This window comes from Cyrtonyx montezumae, unplaced genomic scaffold (genome assembly GCF_038088225.1).
Source record: "Cyrtonyx montezumae isolate F1298 unplaced genomic scaffold, pur_monq_1.0 scaffold_3, whole genome shotgun sequence".
NCBI classification, from domain to species: domain Eukaryota; kingdom Metazoa; phylum Chordata; class Aves; order Galliformes; family Odontophoridae; genus Cyrtonyx; species Cyrtonyx montezumae.
The window spans coordinates 150,805,929-150,818,460 of NW_027072034.1; the positions used below are offsets into that span (position 1 = coordinate 150,805,929).

At 32.9% G+C, this 12,532-nt stretch overlaps 1 protein-coding gene across 2 annotated transcripts in view; it reads left to right on the forward strand.

The window, feature by feature from the left end:
• GNAI1 (G protein subunit alpha i1) overlaps nucleotides 1-12,160 on the forward strand; it is a 33,518-nt gene extending 21,358 nt beyond the window's left edge. The window contains exons 4-9 of one of the 2 annotated variants that reach the window (XM_065743664.1): nucleotides 3,467-3,624; nucleotides 4,897-5,025; nucleotides 8,766-8,895; nucleotides 10,197-10,350; nucleotides 11,165-11,379; nucleotides 11,480-12,160. In XM_065743664.1, the coding sequence (XP_065599736.1) occupies nucleotides 3,467-3,624; nucleotides 4,897-5,025; nucleotides 8,766-8,895; nucleotides 10,197-10,350; nucleotides 11,165-11,355 (762 nt within the window). In that variant the 3' untranslated portion in view covers nucleotides 11,356-11,379; nucleotides 11,480-12,160. Of the gene's footprint in view, nucleotides 1-3,466; nucleotides 3,625-4,896; nucleotides 5,026-8,765; nucleotides 8,896-10,196; nucleotides 10,351-11,164 lie in introns of both variants that reach the window. The other variant, XM_065743663.1, reaches the window with a different exon arrangement.
• The last annotated feature ends 372 nt before the right edge of the window (nucleotides 12,161-12,532 follow it).

Below are 12,532 nucleotides of genomic sequence, written 5' to 3' on the forward strand. Positions count from 1 at the left end.
TCTCTCCATTGTTATTTTGTGGAAAAAAATCTCTTCATATCCAACAGTCTTTGTAGGCAAGAAGGTTTGATAAAGAAGAAATGTTATATAGTTTTCTACATGGTAAAGTACTCTGCTCAGCAATTAACTCTGGGTTGATTCATGGCAACTATTTTGTTTAAGTGCAGTTCTCCAAATTCTATGTAAATCTGAGTCTTAGGGTTGAAAAATAGTGAACTTTGTAGTCATACTTGTTCATTTTTACCTATGGGCTGTTATGAGACCTTCAAGATGAGCTATTTCACTTTCCTTCAAAAACACAGATTCAGCAGGTTAGGCATTTAGCTGCTCTCTGCATTCTCAATTGAGTCATGGTCACAGTAGTACCTGAAACATTCTCACCTGTAGGCCAGATACAGTTTAATACTGACTTCTAGTGTGAACGACTTTACTGTACTCCAAGGCACAGGCATAGTGCTGGTGCTGGTACTCAGATTTTTTCATGATAGCACATGAATGTTGCCCATTTCCAGGCTTTCTTGCACCTTTTTCATCTCATTTCATCTATTTATTGGAGAACTGATTGTTTTGCTTATCACATCACAATTCTTAACTCTGTGCTCTTATTTATGGTGAGCCTGATTGTATCCCTGTCTGATCAGGGGGATAGATGCTGTCTGTAAAATGTAGATATGTTTACATACATATGTTAATTCTATGTGGAATTGCTTAATTATAAATCCACTAAGTAGGTTGCTGTGAAAGTAATGCCTCCCATTTATTTCCATGGAAACTATAACAGATATGAAAAGCACAATATAGCTGTTTGATAGAGCAAATTCTCGTTCACAGAACACTATTTTTCAACAGTCACCACGATGAGCTGTGTGTTTTTGTCAGCAGTGAACAAGAGGCTGCATGCCACCCTTTTAAAAATCTGCATCATTGTTCATGACATGGCTTACCTTTCACAGTTACTGTCACCTCTGCTGAAATGCACCACCCGCCATCCTCATTGCCCTCATATCCTCTGTTTGGTCCCCATAGGTGTTCAGCAAGGATCAGGGAATGTCAGTGGTGCAGTTTTTCCACATGGAGGGATTCAGTCACACACCTTTGCTTCATACACATGCATGTCAGATACCATTTTGTCAGACTTCCTTTCCACTGCCATTTGTCTCATGGCAACAAAATGTAATGGAATATGGGTGGGAAGGTTCAATCTTTACTGCCATACTGTTATTATCTGCTTCTGTCTTGATGGGCCGATATAGTAAAATAGGAGGCATTACTTTTGGAGCAGTCCTCTCACTTTTTCATGTTTTCTGTTGTCTTACCTTGATTTTCAGGGCTGAAGCAGTATGTTAATGCATGTTAGTTCATTTGTACAGAGGAGTCCTGTCAGATGTCTGACAGTTAATGTTGTAATCTGTTACTAATTACAAAGTAAAAGAAAATGAAGCAGAGAGTAAACATAGATTTTTATCAGATAAAATGACTGAGAAGAAGATTTTGAAACTTGTTTTATGTGTGCAATGAATTTGAGCTGATTGGAATTTTTTAACTTCAGAGAACGATATAAATGAAAGCAAACTTCTGTCAGGGATAACAGTGTAATAACTGTCTATTCCCTAGCACGTAAACAGGTCTTGGTGATCTGAGTTCTTTTTACAGAGCAACATTGCTATTGAAAGCAAGTATTAGACTTCAAGTAATTTCAGAATGAGAAATTGAAAAAGGAATCCAGAGTTTGTGGGACATGGGCCTGCCTTTTTAGAGTGGATGTTCCTCATTATATTAAATATACACTCGCAAATTTAATTTTTTATTATCACTTCTATGGAAGAAAAATGCAAAATTGCGATATCCTGAGGAAAACTGTTACTCAGACTAAATTTTTGGAGATTTTATCTGAATAAAGTAAGTCTGTTTGGAAAATTGCATGCTCTTCTCTTGTTACTTTGCCATTATTCTAACAAGGTGAGTATTTTCTTCTGTGAAACTGCTGAATCATGAGAGCACAAGTTGTACCAGGAGCTTCAGTAATGGTCCATCCTAAGATTAGCTTACCTTTCTTTATCCTATAGAACATTCCCATACTGAAACAGAATCTGTATTTTGAGAGACATTTAGTGAATGTGCTTCAAATGAGAATGAACTGCCTTCAAAACATGAAATTCACTGCAATTAGCTTCAGAAAAAGCTAAATGAATATCTGTAAATTATCTCGTTTAAGGAGTCTTGCATAAAAAATAGGGAGTCCTTAAGAAGACGCAGCACTATTGCAGTATGATTAAATGAAAGCATCTGGCATTTGTTAGTAATGAAAATAGGACTCAATTATTATTTCTGGAATCTGTGTACTTACCTTCTGTAGAAAAGGGATGTGGGGCTTAATGGATGCCACTTAACAGAACTTAATTCGCTTCCTGCCCCTTCTTCTTACTCCCTCTTACACCCTCCTGTTAAAAAACAAACACAATCTTAGAACACATAGATATTAGTTGTTTTTTTTTTACAATGAGTGTTTTGTGTATTTGAAAGTCAGAATATAGGAGATATGAAATGACATTTAAAGTGTTCTTACAGCTTCTAGTATACATCTGCTCCTATCTATTGTAGATTGGCTTTTTCATACAGAAAGAATACTCAGTTGCCATTCAGGTTTCATCCGTGTAAGCATGCTGCTTGAAATACAGTCAGTGAGATTTAATTATCTTGCTTTTTGACCTTTACTGCTCTGTTTATGTAACCATTAGTGCTATCTGCTGAACTTCTACTAGCTGCCCACAGTTTATTCAGTATATATATTGTAAGTGGCTTACTGTTCATATGCTTGATAAACATCAATTTTCACATGGATATGTTTACTGTTTGATGTTTTTCTTAAATCAAAAAATGTGTCTGTTCTTAGGCATGTAGTTATCAAGAAAACTTAGTTTCTGTAGAGTAATTAAGGTAATGAATATTTTAATTATTTTATCTGGAAAAGTTTTAAGAGTAATTTTCTTCACTAATGAATGATCTTTTGTCATCTTCAAATAAATTGTTTTTTGAATTTTAAGTGCTTAATGTGTATTCTGCAGTCAGTCAATATATTTCTGCATATCTGAAGGTTCTAATATACAATGTAATTGTTCTGTTCAGTTTGAGGGTCTGACAATAAAATGAGGCTTCAGCACAAAATGTACAAAATATTTCCATTTATAGAAGCTCAGTTCAAGTGATAAACTGATCAGAATTTTTATCAGCTGATGTGAAATTAACTGAACTTGTCATTTTCTGTTGAAAAGAGTGGGAAGTAATATCCTATATAGGGTACTAATTGCTTTCCTTCTCATTTTTTTCTTTGGCTATGATCATATATACCAGGTTAAGTAACTCATTCCTTTGCTGAATGTAATTCTTATTCTTAGGTGATAGAGGAAGTTAATATACCTTTTCTTGTGTTTCTCAATTTTTATTTGTCCTTTTTTACGTCCTAAAGGATGATGCTCGTCAACTGTTTGTTTTAGCTGGAGCAGCAGAGGAAGGATTTATGACTGCAGAGCTTGCTGGTGTTATCAAAAGACTATGGAAAGACAGTGGAGTACAAGCTTGTTTCAACAGATCTAGAGAGTACCAGCTTAATGATTCTGCTGCCTAGTAAGTACTGTGTGACGTACAAGGCTCTCTTGTGCTTTAAGTAGTAGGTAAAAGAATTCAAGAGAAATGTAAGTAATTCTGATCCCATGTAGATGAAAAGCCTAGAAATATCTAGCAAAAGAGATTGTCTGCTTGGGTCAGAATGCTAGATACAATCTTTGAGGATAAAGACATGTGGTGTATGACTATGAATTTAAGTCATATTCTGATAAGTTGTTAGATTATTTTGAAGAAAAAAAAGTGTTTTAAGATGCTTTAGTATTTTTGTAGCATTTTTATTACAAATTAGTGAGCCAGTTACCTATTCAGTATCAAAAATTGTCCTGGACAATATGACTAATTGATGTGAATCTGTCCTACAAGGACTCTAATTTCTTGTTCATAATCAAATTTCTCCTAGAAAATTCTCCAGCAAATTTAAAGTAGACACATTTTCTTTGCTAACCTACAGTATTTATTAGACACGTGAGTAAAGATAACGATCAAGCAGGGTTTTCTGTGCTAGGGTACTTTAATTGTTTAGAGGGTCACTTACCTTCCTCTAGTAACCTCTGCTGTTTTGTTGTTTTACATAACTTCACCCCCAATTTCATAATGAAACTGGTGTTTTAGACATAGTTGTATTCTGAAAATTGCTTAATTTTTGTTACACTTAAAGTAGAACTTAATATCTTCTCTGTTCACTATGCAAAAAGCACAAATAAGACATCTCATTTTCAGAAATGGTGGGCATCACAATAATTTTGGAAGTGAGAACCTGTTGTAAAAATACGTGCAATTAGAAATTCTCAGCAGAAAATTGCTGACCATGAATTTATTATTGTTGTAAAACATACATTAATTCTTCCTCTAGTACTGAGTTGTTCTCTTCACCACTGTTTTCAGTTCTGGAGTAATTTGGGTTTTAGTTGTAGTGCAAAGTAAATTACAGCTCAGTAGGAAGTTACAAGGGTGAAAGCGTTAAAACAAAGAACATTGGTTAATGTGGAACCGTGTTTAAATATAGAACCATGTTTGCATTCTGGGATTTCAGAACAGTAATTCTTTGCAGTGGAATCTATTGTATGCGTTTTCTTCTAGAACAAAAGTGTCTTTAAAATTTTACATCAAAAAATAAGTGGAAAGTTAATAATCTGTCGAATCTATCTCAAATTTTTTCATATAAAAGTCATGTACAGTGTAATGAATGGACCTAAGGCTTGTGTATTTTTTTGCAATTATCTAATTACTATTTTATGAATAACTGAATGCAGTATTTATTTTTACCTTCAGTTACTTGAATGACTTGGACAGGATAGCACAAACAAACTACATTCCAACTCAACAGGATGTTCTCAGGACTAGAGTGAAAACTACAGGAATAGTGGAAACTCACTTTACTTTCAAAGATCTTCATTTTAAGTATGTAAACAATTCTACATATTCATCTGTCTATTAACAGCTTCTGTAAAGTTCTCATAGATGGACTTCTAGTGATGTAGTTTAACAATTTTGTCTAACCATAACTAATTATTTTATTATTTTTCTTTTTGCTGGAAATTTCCTTCCTGTTTGGCTCAGTTTTCTGAAGGCATGTGGGAGTTGTTTGAATTTCTATAATAGCTCAGAATAAGTATGGCGATATTAAGTAATAAATGCTTACGTTTTCATTTGAAGCTTTGCATAAAGCTTATTTTCTATGTAAATAGAATCTTGAAATATTCTGTTTTATTCTGTGTTAACATGTAGCTGTTCTGTCAGACTTTTCCCTTCAGAATCATTTGGTGAGCTGGAGATTTAAAAATATTTGTTGCTCTGGTTATGAAAAACAAATCCTTTTTCCTGGAGAACTGAATTCAAAACTATATTGTAGGTCTTTTTTTTTTTTTTTAAGGTAATACTTTATTTAGTGATGAAAAACTGTGACTAAAGTTTCTTCTGATGCAGTTTTTACCAAATGATGTTATTGTTATAACAATTTTATGTCCAGTGACATTCAGCATGAAAGTGTAGGATAGTATAAATGTAACACCATTGCAACTACTCCATACTAGGAAAAGTGAGAAGGAAGCTCAGTAAAACTCTCATTGCTTATATATTTTATATTGTGCGGAGATTATTGTCAGCACATCTGTACATCAGTGTATTTGTTTAGTATCTTCACAGAAAATATTGTTTTGAAAGTATGTGCTGTAATATTGATGCTTCAGGATCATTAGTTCTGTAGAAGATACATTTTGGTGGCAGGGTTTGCTTATTTTAGGGGTTTAGGTGTACAAGTTTTTTCTAATCCCTACAAATAATAGCTGTTATATATCCTAAGGAATCCATTTTTATGTTCTTATGGGAATAATCTTGCAGAGATTTCTAAAGATCCGTTATTCTATTGCAGATCATGGATAGTGAACATTGTCATTTGCATGGTAGTAAATCTAAAGCAGAAGACCTTATTAGAGGTTATAGTGTTTGTGAATAAGGTTTTGATCAGAAAGTCAAGGGACTTCTTTGGATTCGTTCTCTACTTTTTTTTTAATAGAAATCTAGTGACTGAAAACACATTCTCATTTCTAGAAATAACTAATTGAATATCATCAAATGCAGTTTATCTAGTTATATGGTACACCAAATCAGTAGATTTTAAGTCTACCCATGTACACCACCCCCCCTCTTACCACATGGGAAAAACAGATAATCAAAGATAAAAGTCAGTTTTAATGAATATGAGACTTTTGAGATATGTCTCTTATCTTTTGAGATAGGGTGAGAGAGGCTACAAAAATATTTGTCAAATAAGCCTTCCTCAAGTTTGAGCTTGAGCAGTAGGTAAGCAATCAACTTGTATAATCTAGAAGAAAAAACATAACAAGAATAACAACAAAAAACAGTGAAAGAAATCACAAAAAATGCCTGCTGTCCCTTCGGCCTCTATCTTGTTTGTTTTTTTTAATCAGTACTGCAGCTATATATTCAGCTTATGTAATAGAATGAAGCAGAACATGTCAAACCTGGGAAGACTAGCTTTGAAAAACAAAGTGCTAATGAAATATCTTGCACAAGTCCTTATATTTGCACAATTGCTGATAAACCAACCTATATAACAGTAACAAAGATTAGCAGGGTGATGACTTGAAGAACCATCTGCAGGGCTTTTGACTTAATTCAGTGAAGTAATTTGTCTTAATATGACAATCACCATGCAATTTCACTAGAAATGTCTGCGTTGTTGAAATAAATGGGAGATCATTAAGGCATTTATGTAATGACATCATCCTTTAGATAGGGCAGGTAGATTACGAACTTCAGTTCTTTCAGTACTGCCTTGCATTTCTTTGTAGTTCACTGTAGACTGTAACTTACTGTGTATAAGCAAAATACAATTTTTTTGTTTAGTACCTAGGCTCCACTATGATATTGAGTATTAAGACAGAGGACTAGATTGCATATCCTTCTCATTCTTTGTAGATCAGGCAGCTTCTGTCAGTGTCTTAGTGTGCTGGGACTGTGACCTAATAGATCTGTGTTACACAGACAAGGCATTCATGGTAAATGCTGACCAAAGTGGATGGAAGTGCTGTGTACTCTGTTCTTTCTCTTCTGTCTTCTCCTTCCCATGTAAATATTTTTATGTGTACTGAATTTTAAACTTTTTCATGATAACGCCTGAAAAAGTTTAAATTACTTGGAAAAAATTGCTGAAGATAAAAGTCAGGCCACTCTTAAAAGGAATAATTGCATTTCCTTGTAATGAGGGGGAAAAATGCAATATTTGCCTGGTAGAATATTGAGGACCATAGCTAAGGAAGGCATATGGTGACCTTTTCACATTGTTTTCAAGCAGAAAGTAATCACAAGAATTTGAGACAAGACTCTTCTTTGTGTGGTAGGAAGGAGACAGATGGAAAAAGACTGTGTTCTGTTTTGTTGAGAAAATTCAGAAATTGGCATCCATTTTAGGATAGCACTGTTGTCCCCTTATTTGGGTGTATTTTGTTGCTGTTATTTTTGTTGCTTGGTTGTTCTATGTTTTTTTTGTTTTTTTTCATGACTTAGTTCATTAAATCCAGGATGCTATTTTTCTGCCTTGCAAAATAATTGAAGTTCAAATATTAAGATGTCAAATTAAACAGTCTTTCAGATTCAGTGTAGCTCAGGTGTTAGCAAATAGCCCTTAAAATTTTTGATAGCAGAGAAAAGCAAATTCATGAAAATCATGCTATCTTGCTTATCCTTTAAGTTCTTGTATGTGGTCTTCTCCTACTGCTTTGTTTTTATCAGCTGGGAATTGAATAGAAAGGCTTTTATAGTTCAGTTGCCCACTTAACTGCACTACTAAAAAGTTCCTTTCTTAGAGAGACAATTAATAGTCTTTTTTATTGTATGATGCTTGCTTCTTTTAAGAAGGAAATGTTGAAAATAATATTTTTAATTTTTACTGACAGTAAATTCTATTTAAACGTGGTCAAAAGCTGATCAAGCTGCAATTTTATTTAACAGAGATAAAGCTGAAGCACATAACAGTTCAGAGATACCAGTCTCTATTTGGAAAGCTGAGAATTATATTTTATATTTTTGTATTTCCATACAGAATACAGCGATAACAAAATTATGTATGGCCAGTTTTCATAGTATAGCATATTTTTCAAGTATTAAAACAGAATGAACTAGATAATCTTTGGACTAGATGATCTTGTAGGTCCTTTCCAACCTTATGAAACTATGAGAATGAACTCTGCTCTAGGATTTAAGAAGTATTGTATTGTTGTTTTTTTATTGCATGTGACTATTCATTTAGGAAAAATATTGAAGAACTTTACGTAAGTTTGCATTTAGTAAAGCTAACTGTAATTTTATTTTTATAGATTGCAATTAACTTTGATAATGGAATTATTTGTAATAGTTTTTTTTAAATAAGCAGATTCATGTTGCTTTCATATCACTTCGTCATGTTTTGTGAAGTCTATAGGAAGACTTCTAAGTTCTAAATAACTGAAAGTTATTTCTTATACTAAGAAATGAAACTATAATAACAGTTGGATGTTTTATGCTGTCTCAAAATTCTGTGATTAGGCTTGCACAGCTGATGGTTTCAGATTTTATCATTTACTGTTCAGAAAACTGGAAAATCCAAAGTTCATTTCCTGCTTTGTATTTCTGTTTTGCAGAATGTTTGATGTTGGGGGCCAAAGATCAGAGCGGAAGAAGTGGATTCATTGTTTTGAGGGTGTTACAGCAATTATTTTCTGTGTGGCATTAAGTGATTATGACTTGGTGTTGGCTGAAGATGAGGAAATGGCAAGTATCTTAACGCTGAAGAAAGGTTTAGTTGTTAGAAACTAAGTATTTTGAAAGGAAAGCTAAAGACCTCTTTCAGAAAAGGAAGCTAAGTATTTTTTTTAATGAGATACATGTTTTTTTTGTAAAAGGTTTCAGAGAACTGGTGATAGATTTCATGCTTTCAAGTTTCAAAAATTCTTTATTCTCAAGATTATATTGGGATAAGTACTCTTTTCAGCTGTATTCTTTCATATATTTCCAATTATGCATAATTTAATTAGGATGTCAATAATACATGTTCTAGTTTCTGTGGATACTTAAAATATCAAAGAAGTTGATTTGCTTATCTGTCTCTGCTGTTTTGTTACCCTTTCTCAGCCTCCAGTTTTTGTTGCTTTATAAATGTTTTACTATGACCTCTTTCCTTAGTTGCAGAAATCTTTCTTTTCTTTCTCTCTTCAAATCCCTTTCCATCCTTTCTCTTCTTCCAAGATGTGACTCCTCCCACATCAATATGCACAGTGTGTGTATTTTTTATAATCTGAGCAGTCTAAAGTAATGCTGTTTTTTTGTGTGTATATCATTAACAGCCTTCTGTGTTACTCTTCGTGTTCTGTAACTTCATGGAAATTAGTCAGGGAGGTAAGAAAAACAAACAGGGAAAAAATACTTTCAAGTTAAGTCAAAATAGGTCATACCTGCCATGTACATAAATGTCAGGAAGTAGTGTCAGAGTACTTATATGTTACATATGACAATTTTTCTACAGTGTTAAAATTAGGTTAACTTTTTTCTTAATGGAACTAACAGAACAGCCTTCTCATTTAATTCTCTAGTTCTATAGAATTACTATTTTTTCCTTATACAGGAATCTTGACTGTGTGCAAAAGTTAATTGTCAGTTTTCGGAGTATCTGATAAATATCAGGCAAATTCAGTTCACTTGAAGAGTTTTCTAAAGTAGTATAATTGCTAAATGTGAAAATACCAAAAATTCCTAAATAACTAAAAAAGGCTTAATCCTAGAAATGGAGAAACATAATATAAAGTAGTTGCTTGAACTCTATTCATGTAATCATTTCATAAAATCATATTAGTTGGAGAAGACTTTCAAGATCATCAGGTCCATTAAAGTTTTATTTGGCCACTGTGTATTTCCCTGTGGTAATATAAGATTCTGCATACTGGAACTTTCATAACTTTTCTAAGTTTCATAACTCTTCTAGTTGTAGCTAATCAAATACATATATCCTGATTTTACTTCTAGAGACTGATAAAATCAATAAAATATGTTGTTTCCCCCCCCCCCCTAAATTACAGAATCGGATGCATGAAAGCATGAAATTATTTGACAGTATCTGCAACAACAAATGGTTCACAGACACTTCTATAATTCTCTTCCTGAACAAGAAAGATCTTTTTGAAGAAAAAATCAAGAGGAGTCCTCTCACTATTTGCTACCCTGAATATGCAGGTATTGGGAACGGTCAAGTGTCAAGTAATTTTTGGTTAAATTATCTTATTTTTGATGAATTAGGAGGAATTTGATAACTAACTGTACAAAATATTTAAATAAGTTTAATTTGGCAGGATGTTCTTATGAATCACAAATGAAAGAGTACTGAAGTCAGATTATTGTTAACAAGATGAAACGATGATGGTCCTCTGATAGTGTTTAGATGTTACTGTCGTTCTGCTTGTCGTCCTACTCTGGTTACCCTGTTCTTTATTCTGTATTTTATTCTTTTCTTGCTAGATTTATTTCTTTTCCCCCTAGTGGGGATCCCTTGAGAATACATGAGAGTTTACTTGAAGGGAGCATATATAAATAGTTAGAAGAGTTGGCTTGTTCAGGAAATGTATAACAGAAGGCAGTTTTATTCAGCAGGCTTTTCGTGTATAATTTTCATTATGATTTCATACTTTTTCTTTGATTAAAAGGAAAATGTCAAAAACATGAGACGTGAATGTGAATAACTTGAAGAAAGGAATGAAATATAGCCTGTGTAATAGTGATAAGTCATTAATGACTTGCTCTGTCTACCACTGCTATACATACAGCATTTTTTATTATTAAAAATTTGTCCAGAAGGTTTCCTTCCACAAGATACACATGTTGTGTTGTAAAGTAGTGGCTGTGGAATTATTTAAATCAACATACTTCTTTTCAGGTTTTAGTTACTGTTGCAGAATATCTACTTCCTTCTAATATGCAGTATATACGTTAAACATATATGTTTAGTTCTTCCTTTTTGAAACGTGCTTATTGAGCAATTTTCTCCTTCTAGGATCGAACACTTATGAAGAAGCAGCTGCTTACATTCAATGTCAGTTTGAAGATCTTAACAAGAGAAAAGACACAAAGGAAATCTACACTCACTTCACATGTGCCACAGATACGAAAAATGTGCAGTTTGTTTTTGATGCTGTAACTGATGTCATTATTAAAAATAACCTTAAAGACTGTGGCCTCTTCTAAGAACAGACAAGACGTGGTTAAATGGTAAATTATGTGCCTGAAAAAAGGACTTAGGCATTTGGAATAAGCCCATGTTGTGTGAAATTTACATAGATATACTTAATTCTCTTTATTTTATTTTTAGGTTTGAAGAATGACTTCACACAATTCTAATCTGATTGATTTCAAGATGAAAGATATACAAAATATGTTGTGCTGAATGATAGATCAGTACTGTACTTGCCTGTTTTAACAGCTTTATTTATGTTTGTCTTGTAAATTTAAGTAATTAGGTAACACTGAGATGTCTTTTGACTGTATGTAAACTTGTAGTAATGTATTTGTATAAACGTTGAGCAGAATACTTTGGTAACTTGTTGTCCTCTAAAATTTCTGTGGTTTATGATGATACTCTTAGAGGAGACACACTTTTTGCCTTTTGGTTATTTAAACATCTAGTAAAATTAAATTTTCTTTTCATCTAGAGGGTGCATGCTACTTTATTCTTTTCTTTTTGTTGGTAATACTGTATATGGCACTAGCTTTTTTGATATTTAAACAGCCTCACACACCTGCTCAGATTTAAAGAAAACTAACTAATAAAACTTGTTTTTTTGCCTTAAGTTTTGAAAAAAAAAAGTTTTTATAAATTTAGGTTGAAAACAAAAATTATTTTTAAAACTTACATGAAATCCACAGCTGAAGAAATCTGGATTTGCAGTCTTTGCAGTGCAAATGTGACTGTACTGAAAAACTGCATTTTAAGGTTGAAATATCATTGAGGCTCATGGAAATGCAAAAAGGAAGTTGTTAAAAACACACTGGTGTAGAAATAAAAAAAAAAGTTTGAAACTAATATTTACTCACTGGGGTGAATGGCAGTTTTTTTTAAAGACCTTTAACAAAGGCTGGACTTCCAAATAATATCATTTGTTTCTGCTTAACAATTAAAATGATGGTATCCTTTAACTCTTTGCTATCTTCTGGTAATAAAACTAAAACTAATTTGCTAATTTAGTATTAGGTTCTTCCACAAGACATGGCTCAGTGTTTCCATGGTTTAAAGCAATTTACTGTTTGTTGCTTATTAAAAAGAATCTTCAGTATGTTGGATTGGGTGACTTAGTGACTTTGATGCTGATTCTTTAATTTAGTTATGTTTAAGATCTCATACTTTCTTTTATAAATATGATCTTTT